The sequence below is a fragment of the Amblyomma mixtum genome, chromosome 5, assembly GCF_055824585.1.
Source record: "Amblyomma mixtum isolate Tamu chromosome 5, ASM5582458v1, whole genome shotgun sequence".
In the NCBI taxonomy this organism is placed as follows: Eukaryota; Metazoa; Arthropoda; class Arachnida; order Ixodida; family Ixodidae; genus Amblyomma; species Amblyomma mixtum.
The window spans coordinates 56,130,877-56,147,354 of NC_143016.1; the positions used below are offsets into that span (position 1 = coordinate 56,130,877).

The 16,478-nt window shown below is 46.3% G+C and overlaps 2 protein-coding genes across 3 annotated transcripts in view; one reads left to right on the forward strand and one right to left on the reverse strand.

Annotated features, from left to right (window-relative positions):
* The window catches only part of LOC149342231 (sodium-coupled monocarboxylate transporter 2-like), a 52,286-nt gene extending 43,724 nt beyond the window's left edge, over positions 1–8,562 (forward strand). For both annotated transcript variants that reach the window (XM_089544559.1, XM_089544560.1), the window contains exons 13-16: positions 234–391; positions 1,173–1,285; positions 4,701–4,795; positions 6,740–8,562. In XM_089544559.1, coding sequence (XP_089400685.1) covers positions 234–391; positions 1,173–1,285; positions 4,701–4,795; positions 6,740–6,829 — 456 coding nt within the window. In that variant the 3' untranslated portion in view covers positions 6,830–8,562. The remainder of the gene's footprint in view (positions 1–233; positions 392–1,172; positions 1,286–4,700; positions 4,796–6,739) is intronic.
* A 1,712-nt stretch (positions 8,563–10,274) lies between these two features.
* ClC-a (chloride channel protein 2) overlaps positions 10,275–16,478 on the reverse strand; it is a 97,856-nt gene continuing 91,652 nt past the window's right edge. Inside the window, exons 19-25 of the mRNA XM_089544562.1 lie at positions 15,688–15,802; positions 15,125–15,198; positions 14,844–14,891; positions 14,523–14,558; positions 13,737–13,841; positions 13,145–13,231; positions 10,275–11,780 (exon numbers count right to left, since the gene is read on the reverse strand). Coding sequence (XP_089400688.1) covers positions 11,574–11,780; positions 13,145–13,231; positions 13,737–13,841; positions 14,523–14,558; positions 14,844–14,891; positions 15,125–15,198; positions 15,688–15,802 — 672 coding nt within the window. The 3' untranslated portion in view covers positions 10,275–11,573. The remainder of the gene's footprint in view (positions 11,781–13,144; positions 13,232–13,736; positions 13,842–14,522; positions 14,559–14,843; positions 14,892–15,124; positions 15,199–15,687; positions 15,803–16,478) is intronic.

Sequence of the window (16,478 nt, forward strand, 5' to 3'; positions counted from 1 at the left end):
GAGCCAGTTGGCAGGCCCGTGCACTTTTCCTTTTCATTCTTCTCTCAGTCGCAACCAACCACCGCGGGCCCTCATTGGGCCTAGGTTGCCTCTCCGGCATTTTTCGCTCACAACGCCGCCTCTGCCGCCGCCGACGGCGACGGATTTTCTGAAGAACTAGAGCCTTAACGCGTTAAACGCGTGGGCGGTGCGCTCTCCCAAACTCCACCGGCGCATGCGCATTGTGCACGCAGGGTGCCGCCGTGGCCACGACGTTGACGTTGGCCTTCCAGGCGTGGGCCGTTACGGGCAGGCTGCTCTACGGCACGAAGCCACCCAGGATGCCCGTCTCCCTGGACCGCTGTCCCGACGCCGATGCTCACCTCCTCGCCGGTAACTTGACCATGACCACGTGAGTGCTCGTGTCGCGCGCGCGGAAAAAAAAAAAATTCATTCCTGACGGAAAAAGTGAAAATTGGCTTTGAAGAAAGGCAAGACGCACATGTAACTCTCACCTTTCGGTGAACACTCGAACCGCGCCATGAGGGAAGGGAGGAAGGCGGGAGTGAGAGAATTAAGTAAACGAGAGAGCGACGTTGTAGTAGAGGGCTGCCTGTAAATTTGGATAAACTGTTAGGGTTATTTAACGTGTACTGAAATCGCACAGCCTATGAAAGCCTTGCCTAATCCATCGAAATACAAGAAGAAGGAAGGGATGAAAGAAAAGGAGAGAAGCGAGCCATATAATGCAGGGCTCCGAGAAGGAGGGGATGAATAGAATGTGAAATGAACAAAAAAAAATGCAGTTTCACTCGCAAAACGCTGTTCTTCGTTTACGATCTCCTAGTCTCCTTCGTCTTCCTTTTGGCACCTGAAGTGTTATAATCCGGATACGGCGTGCAGAGCTAACCTAACAGCGGGTGAAAATCCGCTGATGAAGCCCTACAGTGCACAAAAAAAAAATAAACTCCCAAGCCTTTCGTCCATTTTCGGTGCTAAAAGGAGAGGTAGCACTAGGCCAGCAGCTATACCTCAATTAGCTGAGAAGAACTGACACTGTACTGCTCATTGTTGTCAGTCAACAAGCCCAGACATCCGCATTACTGAGTCCGACTTTAAGCAGAAAGTATGTCGGACATTGCGATCAAGTGAAAGGCAGTTTTCACTGCGCTCATCTATTTCCTTTGCCGCAGGATTCACGGAGCGGAGTCCGTGTATCCAGTGTACCGACTGTCCAGCTACTGGGGAGGCCTGCTCTCAGCGTTGGCCACCGTCGCCCTTGGCCTCGCTATCAGTCACCTCACCGGTATGCGTACATGCTCGTGCTGACTGCTATTCTCGCGGTAATATGTTTGGAAAGCTTAAATAAGTACCTAGTGTTTTGATCGCTAAATCTCAAGCGATTTAAGGAAACAGCGTCACTGCTTTCAGCTGTCGTCGCTGCCATCAGTAGCGACAGGACTGAACCCACCGCTGAAGAAAGGCTTCTCGATTGGATTGGATTGGAGTAAACTTTATTTGTGCCTGCAGTTGGACGCTCGCGCGCCCCGACGAGGGCCTACGTCGTCTACGAGGCTGCCGTTACTCGGCGCGGGTCTCCGCTCGCCGTTGCCGGCTCGCTGGATCCCTGCCTTTCGAGCGCCCCGAGGACCTGCTGGACGGCCCATAGCTGTTGGTCATGGTCGTTGCTCTTCGCGGCTGCCTCCAGCCGCGGCGGGATTGTTCCTGATCTTGCTTCCTTTGGATTTTTGATGCAGTCCCACAGGATGTGCGTGTGATCTGCCGGCTCCCTCCGGCAGACTCTACACGTATCGGTCGGGTAGGTCTCGGGGTACATGCGATGCATCAGTCTCGGGCTCGGTAGCGATCCGGTCTGGAGCTGTCTCAGTAGTACCGCCTCCGCTCGACTCAGCCTCGGGTGCGGGGGTGGGAGAGTCCTGCGAGCCAGGCGGTAGGCCTTCGTGATTTCGCTGTAGTCGGTCATGCGGTCCTTGGCTCCGAACCACGTCGGACGGTCTGTTGCCGGGGCGCGGTTGGTTAGCGCTCGCGCCGCTGCATGTGCCGTCTCATTGTGGTTCGCACTGCGTTCCGACGCGTCGCCCGCGTGCGCCGGAAACCACTTGATTCTTACTCTTCTGTCTTGCAGTTTAGTCGCTCGTAGTACGCGCTCGGCCTCCCTGCAGACTTGGCCTTTGGCGAAGTTTCGCACCGCCTGTCTCGAGTCACTCAGCACCGTGTAGCAGTCTGCGTCGGCAATGGCCAGGGCGATGGCCACCTCCTCCGCTTGTTCCGCTCCGGCGCCTCTCACGCTCGCTGCCGTCTTCGTGGCGCCGGTCGACGCCTCTATGACGACCGCTGCGAAGGCGTTCCGTTGGTATTCGGCCGCGTCCACGTACCGCGCGTGCTCGTCGTTGGCGTGCAGGTCGATGAGAGCCTTGGCCCTCGCCGCTCTTCTTTCCTTGTTATACTCGGGGTTCATGTTCTTGGGTATGGGGTCGATTCTGGTCTGGCGTCGGACCTCTTCGGGGACGGGGAGCTTCGTCTGCGCGTCGTTCGAGTGTCCTATTCCCAGGTCGTCCAGTATCTTCCTCCCGGCTTTGGTCGTGGACAGCCGCTCCAGTTGAGAGGTCCGTTGCGCTTCGGCTATTTCTTCGAGCGTGTTGTGGATCCCGAGTTGTAAGAGGCGGGTCGTGCTCGTGGACTCGAACAGGCCCAGCGCCGCCTTGTACGCTCTCCTGATGATTACATTAATTTTGTTGCGTTCGTGTTGCAGCCATCTATGGTAGGCTGCAACGTACGCGACGTGGCTGATGATGAAGGATTGGACGAGCCTGATTAGGCTCTCCTCTCTCATGCCAGCCTTCCGGGAAGTTACTCTTTTGAGGAGTCGCATAGCGTTGGCCGCTTTTGCCGTGAGACGGGCGATGGTTTCGCCGTTTCTTCCATGCTTTTCGATGACCATGCCTAGGGTCCTGATTTTGCTGACCTCGGGGATCACGTTGCCGGATTTGGTTACGATTCTGATTTTTTCGCATTCGCGTTGTCTGCTCTTGCATCTGCCATTGTTGGTAGGTGGGAGTATGAGGAGCTCCGATTTGCTCGGCGAACATCTCAAGCCGGTGCCTTCCAGGTGGTCTTCTATCGCGTCGACGGCTGCTTGCAGAGCGCCCTCGATGTGGGCGTCACTGCCGCCGGTCACCCACAGTGTGATATCGTCCGCGTAGATGGTGGGCTTCTCGAAATACTCTCCAAATTACAACAGTCATGCGTCAACTCCGGCAGCCTTTCGCGAATGATTGCGAATTTCCTAACTTCGTCCACCTGTTTCATCCTCTGCCGCGCCGATTGCGTTCAGCTGTCCTGAATACCTACCTACTACTCTAATCAACCACCAATGATAAACAGTTATATGCGCCATCTGTTCTGCCCAAATCCACTTGTTCGGCAAAATTCTAGCTAGACCACCAAAACAAAAACGCAGCTGGCCGGCATCGACAGATTACCGCCTCCTAATGAATGACAACGAGGCTACTTTCACCGAAAACGGAACCTTCTTAAGCTAGAAAAGTTCCAAGAATTAAAAAAGTCATTGTCACCACCGGACAATTTTGCAAGTAAACTGCGATGACTTCATCCACCATGGAGAAGAGCAGGAATGCCGGGAAGATCAGGTTTCGTTTTTGGCTTGGCTGTTGTTTGGGCATGAAACATGAATTCAGCCAAGACAATACAGCTCTTCTCAAGGCATACCTCGAAGAAGTGCTGTGAAATTGTTTCCATACCGTCCTTACACTTACGGTAAATTTATTGAAGGGTAAAACGCACAATTAAAATAATTTAATCTTGGCGCTAATGAGAGAATCGCTGTGCAGCTGCTGATTCAGATGCAGAATCCACATTTTCGGCCCAACACTATGCCAAGCCGAATAAGAAACCTCGTCTTCTCGGCAGACCCGAAAGTTCAGCATGAGCTGACCGAAAGGTCTAGAGCGGCTTCCAGATCCAGTGGACTTCCGCAACAGCGGGACCGACCACCAATTTTAGTTGCAATTAAAATGTTTTACTCATTACCATCATTCCCGGTGTGGACGAACTCACATAGACGGTGGCACCTGCTTTCCCTTTAGGTATCAATGAGAAACTGTATGGATGTCAGTACCGATTTTCGTAGTCTGATTCCCAAGGCTAGGCTGCATAGCCATCTACTTCTAAACAGTGATCACGGAGCCCTTTGCCGTCTTGACGGCATCAGTTCCAAACGAGAAGTGGGAGAAAAAAACGACGTTTATTTTAAAATCAAATTTCCTCAATAGTAAATGTTTCTTTTCGTGCTGAACAATCGTCACAATAGCCTATGAGTCGAGTTTTGCAAAGAACAAATGAAGTTTTGTCCTCACTGTCGCTTTAACGGGGTTTTATTGACTCCGTTGATCTTGCTGCTCTCGTTTTATCTATGCGTTACGCGTAGCTTCTGCAGCATTACGGTATGAAATGCATGCTGGGGAGACTTCCGGTTGAGGGAAGTAGCTGCAAAGAAACACAAAAACAGTAACACGTTCTGCTGGGCAAGTTGGTTCATCTTGGTAATGTAAAAGCTTTTAGCGCAAAACGACTAAGAAAGGACGGGGACAGAACACAGACACAAAGGAGCGCCATAGAAAAACATACTTACGTAAGTATGTTTCTCTATGCTAAAGCATGCAAACCTTGCTGCGCTGCAGGAGGCCAGAGGAACGTCAAGAGACACGTACCACTGACGAGTGACGTCTTCGTGAGGATTTGGAGGAAAGCCAAGATGCTGGTGGATGCCGACTTGGTGAGTCCATGGCAGTTTGGTGGTTCGCTCAATGATTCGCAGCCAAGTGAACATTCAGCCAAGGTCCTTTGCAGCCGCGTGGCATTCTCGAGTCTGTTGAGACTTATACTGCGCCTTGCGCGAAATTCTGCGTCTTGCATGGAAACAGCGCGAGCTTTCCTTCAGATAACACGAACGCACAAACTATACAGACTGTTGCAACGCTAAACACGCACCATACGAAAGCTACTTGTTATGGGGGGCCGCCAATACTGCAGGTGACGCGGATATATAGTTAATACTTATCAGATCAGGAAAGTACTATCGCACCCAGTATGAGCTGCACCGCGCGAGCGCGTGGCCGAGCGCTCCGCTAAGTTGTACAGCGGCGCCGATCATGATGTGTTTCCGAGTTAACGGGCGAGAGTTTGGCTGTTCCAGCAAGCGCGCTGGAACCCCTCGGCCCCGTTTATCTGAAGGACATTGCTGTCATTTTTGTCTTGTTCATTTTGTTTTCGCTGAAGAAGAATCTGCCAGATGATACAGCATTTCTGCCACCGACCAGACATGGCGTGCGAAACTTATCAAGGAATGAGCGCTTCTTTCGTGCAAAAAGGGCTATGCAATTACTTTAGACATGACTTCAGCAGTATTGGGCACCCGGGGCACATGCTGCGAGTTGACGAACGGCTACCGTTATCATTTTCGAAACTGATATCACAACACTAAGGCGAGGGTGAGGGTGAAAGTAAGCAGAGTGGAGGTGATGCGCGCTTGCAAAAACAGTAACACGTTCTGCTGGGCGAGTTGGTTCATCTTGGTAATGTAAAAGCTTTTAGCGCAAAACGACTAAGAAAGGACGGGGACAGAACACAGACACAAAGGAGCGCTACTCTCAACTAAATTTATGGCTAGAAGAAACAGTCATTTTATACACTAGTTCCAGTACAGAATCTGGAACAAACTTGGCTGTTCATTGTAGATCCTGTGATCGGGCACGTACATGCGTGCCATTGCTAAAACATACACGGGTTATCGGAAGAGGCAATGATGAGGCCTCTCGGTTGTTGACAGAGGCGTTCCACATCAGGAAGAAGGGATCGTGTGTGTGTCAGCAGCCCCTCGGTGAAGTTGTACTCTAACGAGTACAAGTTTTTAGATAGGATTATCTTACAAGATGTGTGATCGACAGCGTCGCCTGGCGTGTGCGAATGTACGCAGTCTTCGAAATGTGAGCAGATTCTGTACTGGAACTAGTGTATAAAATGACTGTTTCTTCTGGCAATAAATTTAGTTGAGAGTAGCGCTCCTTTGTGTCTGTGTTCTGTCCCCGTCCTTTCTTAGTCGTTTTGCGCTAAAAGCTTTTACATTACTTTGCAAAAACAGAACAGCTACACTCTCTGGCCGCCGCGGTGGCCCAGTGGTTATGGTGCTCTGCTGCTGACCCAAAAGACGCGGGTTCGATCCCCGCCGCGGCGGTCGAATTTCGATGGAGGCGAAATTCTAGAGGTCCGTGTTCTGTGCGACCTCAGTGCACGTTGAAGAACCCCAGATGGTTGAAATTTTCCGGAGCCCTTCACTACGGCGTCTCTTATAGCCTGAGTCGCTTTGGGACGTTAAACCCCATAAACCAACCAACCAGCTACACACTCCACAGATAACTGGGAAATACGGCGCGATCGGCGCCACTGTAGTACAACCTTACAGAGCGCTTGGACACGCGCTCGCGCGGTGTGGCTCATACTGAGCGCAATAGTACATCAAAACTTGGTATTGAAAAAGCAAAAGGCCGTCGTATCCCATCTCTACGTCAAATCCCAGCGCGAATAAGAGAGTGGCTTAACCGACAGAAGCATTTCACGGTGCGCGTTTAGCGTCGCAACTGTCCACACTTCCAGATACCGCGGTTGTTAATGCGAAAACTGTTGACTGCTGTGCTCATACTCTAACCATCCTCTGCTTCAGGAGGAACAAGAACGATCGAGGTGCGAGGACAATCCCGTGCATGTCTTCACGATCGAAGACAAGCCCGACATCTTCCGGACAAAGCTGTAGGCAGCCTGGTGCACTGCTTGCGAGCGATGCCTGGTTCACTGCCTCCGCTGCAGCCACGCATCTGCCCAGCCACGTCAAAGCGCGAGTGAGAACGCAGTTGCTGCTCGTTCCGCGCGCACAGCGTGTTGCACTTTGGTTTTCTAGAACCGTGAAGTATTGCTTTGTGTACTTTATCCAACGAACCTTGGCCCACAGCCGCCGCTTAAGGTCAGCATACGCACTGCTAAGGGGGGAAAATGCAAGAGGGAGCAGGCTTAATATCATTATCATCATCTTCTTCACAATCATAAACGATCGTTCGCTACGATTACCAATCAGTCCAAGAAGTTAAAACGAGAGCTTCGTAATATATCGCTGATCGCAACTGCAAGGTCAGATTCATCCGCTGATAACGTGCGAGGCTGAGAACAGATTCGTCATTGACGACAGAAGCACAAGCAACACGAAGTTTTGGGCTCTCATGCTCCACGTGATGTCACGGAAGCCATCTTGTCGTATACCGTGGCCTTTCGCCATGTGCTCTATGTACAGTTGAACCTCGTTATAACGAAGTTTAAGGGCGCCGGCGATTACTTCGTTACAGCCGTAGCTTCGTTCCCGTGTTGACCGAGCTTTCAAGGAGAATAGTCATTCTTTCGTTGTATCCATTAGCTCGTTATAACGAGTTCGATTGAACAACAAAGTGGTGGCCACTGTGACTTCGTGCACTCCCTATATCATTGTTACGATGGAGTGTCTCTACACTCACCTTGTCTCGTTATGGTGAAAAGGCTTGGAGAGAATACAGCGATACAGGCTATCAGTTAAAAGCAAATACATCTCAAGATATTTCGTCGCCTGTCAGAAACTTTGGACGGCAAGCAAATACATCCATGGGTCATTCGACGCACTGGTCAAGCATCGAAGGGCGGAAATCACCTTGGGACATCCAGTGGCTACGATCGTCGTATACTGCGCCATATCTGTCGCTGTCCTCTTTACCTATAACCAAACCGTAAATTCTGAAATCTTTTGCAGGTGCAATTTTGCGCCCGTAAAAGGTTTGGTTGAGTGCTGTTCCGTAGCTGTTTTTCGGTCCCTAGTTTCCAGCGATTCCGCGAAAAATCGCGGGTTTAAGCACTTTTGGCGGGATCGTCTGTTATGTCACATTCTTTTTTTTATGCTGCTGTTGTTACTGACTGTAGAAACTAGTGTGATAAAAAAAAATTACTTTAATGCGAGGCGGTAGTTTCAGAACGAAGAATTTTAAAAGAAATATTACGATAATAATGCAATCTCAAACTGTTCACACCAATAGTGAACCCCCCACAAAAAAAAAAAAATAAAAGAAATCTCAGACGGCACGCTAAAGTAAGCAGCAGATATGTCGACGTATTTGAAAAGCAAGGTTCAGATGCGCGCGCCACAATAATTCGAAGCCAAGCCTCCGATACTTGATCGCACGAAGCCTCCCAGGCAGCAGCAGCCACCGTTTCCGCAGTGCAGCCTCTACTCGGTGTTTCGAGCTGTCCACTCCTGCACCTGCTTGCCCTTCTTTGCTTTTCTCATTCCACTCAACTTTTTCAGTGTCTTCACTTTCTCAACGAACTGAACTGCCTCCTTTTCATATCCACAGTCACCTTCTCCTTCACACTTGCACGCCGCGCGCATTGCTCCAAGGTAATTGAAAAGCTGGCTTCTCCTACCAACTCTGAAGTCTTGTGGAAAAGGTTGTTTTAGCTACCTTAAAAAATTCTCGGGGGGGGGGGGGGGGGGGGGAGTGAAAATTCACATTATATTCCTACCTTGGTTCCCAATTGTAACATAAAGTGTATTCTGAAGTATTAATTCATGCCTCCCGCGAAATTTCGCGGATCCTTAGTTCCCAATTCCAGGAATTAAAAATTTTCTGCCGTAGAAAGTTAAGGGCCTTAACTATAAACACACAACCCTCTAGCCTATGTGGTACGTGACTCGAACAACTATTATTGTGCGAGCCACATAGGTGTTTAAGGAATGTAGCAGGAATTGACAGTAGTATGTGGTTACACTGGTTGGTGCGATCTCAAGAGCATAAAAAAACAATGCGTTGGCACAGGGCACAAGCCAACACGCTATTTTCTGATCATAATCTCAAACAGGGGCAGTTGTAATTCACCATTTCAGACTAGTTATATGTTACGGCAGTTGTAGACAAAGCTAAAACTGTGATGAAATGGCTGAGGTAGTGCAGAATCTATGCAGCATATGTGCAAAGTGTGCCTCTTCTTGTGGAGCAAAAGCAATTGTTCTGTATGAATAAAACATGTTTCTTGCACATGTAACATCTGTTTTCTATATCTGGTGATAGATGGCCATGGCCACGAATAAATGCAATCTATAGCCAAGGTATAACTTTTGCTTCTTCTACCGGCATTAGTCAGCTATATTTTACAAAAAGACTATTTCAACAAGCCATATGCAAATGGGGTAAGGTGACTTAACAAGAGAAAAGATGGGTGGCCCACAGAAACCAAAAATCGGTCCAAACGTGGGCAAAAATGAAGGGGTCGTTGAAAGAAATATTTGGCCGCTTGTACATGCCTTTTTCTGTAACTTCGCGCCCAACACTTCTGCGTTGATGCAATCTAGTAATCTACATAGGTGACTGAGCTTGGCACCCGATTCAGGGTTAGCAACGTGCCAACGCAAAGAGGCAACCAAATTTGTATTTACACCATGCCGAGGAGCCATAAGTAATGCAGCAGTACCACAATAGACAAGCGTAGAATGGAACCAGCACCACTGATGTGGACCTATTATTGGTCGCCTAAAATACCATGGACACTGGATGGACCAAGGGCGCATGGAAGAAGTTGGCACAGTCATGAGGTGTACAGTAGACAGCCATCCTTCCTAAGAATAAAGGTGGCAGTGAACATTACTGACCCTTGGAAGCTACCCCACCTTGCAATATGAAGTGGGATTTTAGAGAAGATGGATGTTACGTGGCAGCGTGCCATCAAGCCAAGATAAACCATTTGAGGCTAGTTTCCAACGTTGGCACACTACAGCTGGTGCAACATCAATTATCCTACGTGGCACTTGATGTGTAATGCTCATTGCAGAACTTGGGCGTGGGCATGCTTGAAGTGTTTAATGCAGCTCAAACGCAAGACTTAAAACTGAGAAAAGTGTATGTTATGCAAGTATTTTTGCTTAGTGGCTGCAACAGGGCCGTGCTAGCATATATAACAGATCATTTGTAGGCACCTTGAAAAATTCCATCTTCTGTGCAAAACCATGGTGACATGAAGGCACCTGTGTATTACAGCAAAGTTGATAACTGATCAGGTCATGAAGAAATATAGGCAACGTTAGTAGCTAGCTCTTATTTCAAAACAGAAAAAAAAAAGATTGTCCCATTTTTTACTCCATGAGTTCAGCGAATCTTACACAGAAACACAAAATATTAAGGAATCATAAATGCTTGACTCTTGTGACTTTTATTAGCCGCACTTAAAGTGCAAATGCCTCACAATAAGCTGTACAACTCCCTAAAAAAAAGTTTCTTCCATCAAGCAACAGCGGCATGCACTGCGCTGGACAATAATGCGCATCCTTGTATAAAAACATACATATAAAAAATAATAGGGCAGCAACCAGAGCGGAGCGCCCTTTGGAGAAGTTTGCGATTTGCGCTGAATACTATCTTCTGCCAGCATGCACACATACACACACACATACCAACACAATGCTAAGAAAACAAAATGAAACAACAAGGCATTTTAGCTTGATTGTGAGCATGGCATAACAACAATGAATCCTTTCACACAAATGAGCAACAAAGATAAATTGTCACTTTCACAACACCTGCCGACAGAAGGCAGCATCCATGCACATACATCTGATGACCAGACTTGGCCGTTCATGTTGAGCATCCTGGAAATTGGTAAAGTACACACTTGCACACCGTCTTGTAACCAACAAGACTGTTCACTCCGCAAAAGCGTGAAATGCTACGCACAAAAACTGAGAAAGGCAGTTAGCACTTGTTCCTCAGCCGGCACTAGCACATGCATGAAGCACTTCCCGTACAAGCGTCTCTCACTAGCAGCATTGGCAACGACAGAAAGGGTGTGTAAAACAAATAAAACATTCATAGGAATATCTTACAAAAGCAGTGTACCGTGAAAATCAAGCAAACATATTAAAGTAACCGTCAATCTTAGCGGACTAAAACATGTTGTAATGGTCACAGTCATAGCCCTTTGCAAAGTGTACATCGTAAAAAAAGATTTCCTGAATTCACTGCCCTAGCAAGATCTTGCATTTGTACAAAATCAGTCTGTGAAAAGAAATACTACGATGCCCTAAGTAGAAAGTTCAATTTATTACAAAAATTCATTAAGGCCTAACGAAACCAAGGAACAAGGGCTCATAATAACACAGGTGTACACTCAGTAACAAGCATGATTAAAACAATCTGTCCACAACTGCTTCCAAGTAAGAAACATCTCCATCACTCCATCAGCACAAAAAGAAATGACTACAAAGTTTGTCCTTAAATTACACTGTGGAACACCGAACCATCACATAGTCTCGGCGTCTTCTGGGCACATTTTGCTCTTGCCACAGCCTTTGCCCCCAAGGAGCACCACCACCGGCGTAATTAATGCAGCCTCTTGGAGAGCACAGCATATGTATGTTTCATTTGGTATGAGGTGGGAAATGTCTAGAGTACTTGACAAACATAATTGTTCCTTGTGCTGACGCATCATGGTGGTCAGACCGGCGATCCTTTGCTTTCTGATTTCTTGGACTTTTTCTGTCGTGTTGACTTGGACGACGACTCAGCAGCATCTTCAGACTCAGACTGTGTCTCAGATGGTGCCTCAGCGCCTCCCGCTGTTCCATTTGGCAACTCGCTTCCTGGTGCACCAGCAGGTTTTGAGAAGCCTCCACTGTTCATCTTCTCAATGGCTTTTCTCAGCTTTTTACACGTAAAGGAAAAAAGGAGCCTTTAGTTGAACACTGCTGCTTTTTTTTTTTTGCTCTGACTGCCAAAGTGTGGCTATCATCTGTACGGAAGTACAGATCACTCTGTGCTTGTGTTATTGCTCATTCGAACTTTGTCATCAAGCAATTCTTCAAAAAAGAAAATAAATGGGGAATGTGAGGCAAAAGCTTCCTTAGCACAATGAATGCGCCCAGCTTACTTCAATTTAACGGCATCACATCAATTGGAAATGCTTAATAACCACATGCTCAAGTGTCAGAACAAATAATCATCAGCCAAATTCACCGCAGCATCTAATGACACAAAGCGAAAGGTACACAAAGACAAGAATGCACATACATGCAAGTACAAAATGAACAACTAAAGAACATAAACTTTAATAAAATTTGAGTCTTTTAGTGTACTACCTGGTCAGAACCAAAAGCGGACACCATTTGTGAAAAAATAGACTTAGTCAAAAATACACAGCTCACCGGAGTTTGTCTGCAGCTACCCAAAGATAAAGAGAAAAGTTTTTATCATCAACTAAGGTTGGAGGCCTTCAGGGGGTGGAGCTCTTAGCTATAGCTATTTGGATGGCCCAGGCAATCAGGACACGCTGGTCATCCAGAGTTGTGCTAGACAGGGTGGGTTCCCGTTGGGACAGGGAGGAGTGGGGTATGGGGCGTGCTGAGAGAGGATTAGGGCATTACTATGTGGAATGATAGAAAGCTGGATATGTGGCACAAAAAAGGGTTATTTGTGGGATAGCGTGTAGGGTACATGCTGTGCATAAGCGCGAGAAGGGGAAGTTTTATTCAGGAATTGGCGTCAGAAGGCGAGAGAAACTCTCGTCCTCATCCCCTTTAAGCTAGGACTTCCACAGGCACTACAGCCTCACTATGCGGCTGTAAAACCACTGAGCAAACCACTTGGGCTCTATGTTTTCGACAAAGGCTGTACAATTTTTCACCTACCTAGTTGTGTTCCGCTTAGCTGAGCAACTCCTTACACATCATACCCTGTGAATTAGGGTTCCTCCAAAGCGTACGCTGATGTGCCCATTACACGTTAAGGTGACGCTGCACTCTTGGCGATTAACGCATGTGAATGTTCGCATGCCACTATTTCAGAACATTACTTTGTTGCCGTGCTCCGTGCAGCAAGGTTTATGCTCTTGCGAGGGCTCCATAGGGCTGACCAAAAATGGGCACCTGCCCCGTTAACTGTCTCACGATGGTTAAAACACAAGTTACAAAACCTATCTAACACTGCCAGTGAGCATTTTATTGTCTTTGCAGACACAGCTGAGAAGTTGAAGGTCAGAACATGCAGTCAACAGCACAAAGTGAGCCTACCTCTTTGAGAGCCACCACTCCTATAAGACGTCCTATGGCTGTGACATATGCATGCTGCAGGCCCAGCATAGAGAATATGGAATGCACCTTGATAAAAGAAAGAGAACAAAATGAGCTCAGATTAAACTGCGCACGGCACTGCGAAAGATCTGAAGCTTTCTTTTTTCTTGCAACATAAAAAAAAAGTTTGCAGGCAATCATTGTGATTGACGGGGCAGGGTCCGCACTAACAGGGCAAATACGGTTGTGTGATGGAGCGCAGTACCTATTAGTCAGCAGCGACCTTCGAGAAACCTTAGCAGCAGACGGCGCGGTCGCTGACTGCCACTCCACAATTCCCCCTCCATGCATTTCTTTCTCTCCATTTGCCCCATTAAGTTCCTACTCTCCACTTCCTCGAAGAAAACACCGAGTTTTTTGCAAACCGACACTGCTATACTGCTAGCAAAGTAAAAGCATGGGCAAAAGTGTGCACAGATAGGTAAGAAAACTACTAGGGACATAGTTTACTGCGTTAACTAGCGTTAAACTAGCGTTAAACTAGCGCAAGATGTTCTTTCTGTACACAGGGCTCATGAGGTGTTCAGTATACCTTGATAAGTGTGGTCCGCTCAACCAGCTGGAAAGGTGCTGGGTCAATGTGACAGTGCGCATAGTCTATGGGCTGGGCCAGTTGCTCCTCTTCCCAGGAAAGTTGCTAGGCAACAAAGGCAATCAAAATAAATAGGCATAATTGGCTTCCAAAGCACTACAAAAAATGCACAGTAGTATAAAACAGATAGCAAGAAATTAAAGTTATAGCAAGGAATTAAAGATAGCAAATGAAATTAAAGTGAAATAAAAATCGCAGATACTTTTCAGCGCATGCTTTTTCTGCCTCCCACTGCTCTATGACTATTGCATTCAATAATAAAGCATGTCTGTCATATAACAAATTATAGTACCTAGTAGGATATAGAAATATTGCCCGTATACCACTTTATACCCTTAAAATGTACCACAAGTATCGATCTTAGTGCAGGAGGATTGATAACACAGCAATGTGCTCTGCTTTGTGAATCTGCATGGCTGAGTAATACTTTCTTGTTGTCAATACGTCCAGGAAGTACTTGGAATATTTCACCTATGCCTACTTGAAGTTTTAATGCGACAGTGTTTTAAAAAATTAAAACAAGGCAAATGCACACTGTTTTCACTGTTTTCAAAGAATACTGTAATATTATCGGTATAAAAAAAAGTAGCACATCAGAGAGTCCTAAAAGTGAATTAGACCCCATAATATAGCATTCAAACAAAAATAAAAGATCAGAAAATCTAAGATGCATTCTAGCAAATAATATGACAACAACATGACTGAGCCTATAATAGTGAGACTTACCTCCTCTGGTGACATGTCAATAATCCTTTCACGAGGCTGCGAAGAGAAAAAAGTATCATCAGAAGATTACAGTATATTCGACCAAATCACATCATCTCTTCTCTTGCTTAGAGTGTTGGAAGCAATGCCACAAAATAAGCAGCCACATATATTTTCACATAACTGTTACAAAGCATGACAGGAAAAATGAAATTAAAGGTAGACACACTGCATGCCAACATTATTTAGAAAGACAAATATATCCAGAAATAACAATTCTGTTAATCCTGAAAAACTGTGATAAACTGTTCCAGAGGGCAGAAAAAGAGCCAGAAAACTCACCAGCTGCACTCGCTTTGTGCTCGTGGGAGTGTTGGGCAAACTGGCATCCTGCCAATGGAAAGGCATCATGGCATTATCAAACATTAATCACAGTCAAAATGCAATACATCGGTACACATCAGAGAGGAGATGGACAAATGTAAAATCTCCTGCAGAAAACACACCTTCGGTGGATCTAAATTTAGTAAATGTTTAGGCCTTGGCACAAGTGTTCACAAAAAAAAAAAGCAATACAATGCCAGGGTAAAAGAAAGAATGGTTACCGGTGAAAGTTTACTCACCTTATCGGGATTTACATCCTGGAGGGTTAGTGATTTCCTGAATATAACTTCAAATGCTTGCCTCAGCCTTGAATCTGAAAAGTAAGAGAGAGATTGATTGGTTTCCAACTGTCTTCCTTGACTAAATGATATCATATGTTACATATTCTTAATTAATTTTCTTTCCGTGCTCCATTATACAAATCAAGTGCCCTCAGTAGACAAGAAGGCCAGGCATAAAATACTTGAAAATAAAGGTAGCTAAGTAAATCTGCTCATTCTTCTCTAAGCTGGAACTGTCTGGTGCACTTTTTGCAACGATCCACATATGGCAGTTGTCACATCTAGCATTCCCCACAAAAATTTTAAATACATTCATGAGGAAGAATTGAAATGCACTATCATCAGCCAACTGCAAATTGATCAATATCTTCGTCCGAGTGTTGTGTGTTTCTTCTCTAAGTGAACATGTTTCTTCGCTGCAGTTACGATACAAGAATATCTGTATAAAAAATTTAATGTGACAACTTTTCATTCAACGTGCTACATTCTACCCCATGAGTATACCAAATGAGATGAAATACCTTGTGATGTTATTGTTGAGTATGGAGATTGCATGCCGTAGTCTTTGAGGATAGACTTTTTCGGTGACTTTGGTGTCAGTGGAGGAGACGGAGGAGGTGAAGATTTTGGAGATGGCTGCAAATAAAAAACATGTGGCATGAGTACGTTTGTCTCTAGCAGACACTACTAAAATCAAAGCAACAACTTGTGATAATCATTAAGTAAGCAGAGGTAAAGAGAGAATGAGTTGTTGGCTAAAAGGCTGTGGCACTCTGTGCAGAGCCAAATCGTGCGGGCAATCAAATTTCGCGAGGTCTATTAGTCCAAGACCCAACCCATCTTTTTTTTTTGCAGTAGACAGAAAATAGTACGTTGTGAGCAATAACATGACCTTCGCAGCGATCGGCTGCTCATGACAAATTGTGCTCATTTCTTGTCATGTGTGTACACTTACGTTTTCCAGCTGATACAGTGGTTTGCGCCCAGCTTATAAGCCGCTACTGCGGTCTGCGCACTGAAATTGTACACACACACACGCAAGGACACACTGTTTCTAGCTGTACGGCGAGTTTGTGAGCATCCTGTGTTTTCTTGTTCTAACTTTATTTTTCACAGCCTTGCCAGTTCTCTTCAAACAAACTTTTTACTTCTCTCATACACTAATTTTACAACACCACTATGCTTTTTTAAAGTTGACAAGTAAAAATAACCTGCTAAAAAGAAATGCCATGCGAGGTTTCATTTTCGCGATCACAGAACAAACGAACATACACGCAAAAAACAGCCGCAATCTCAATTCTGACGCCGGCAA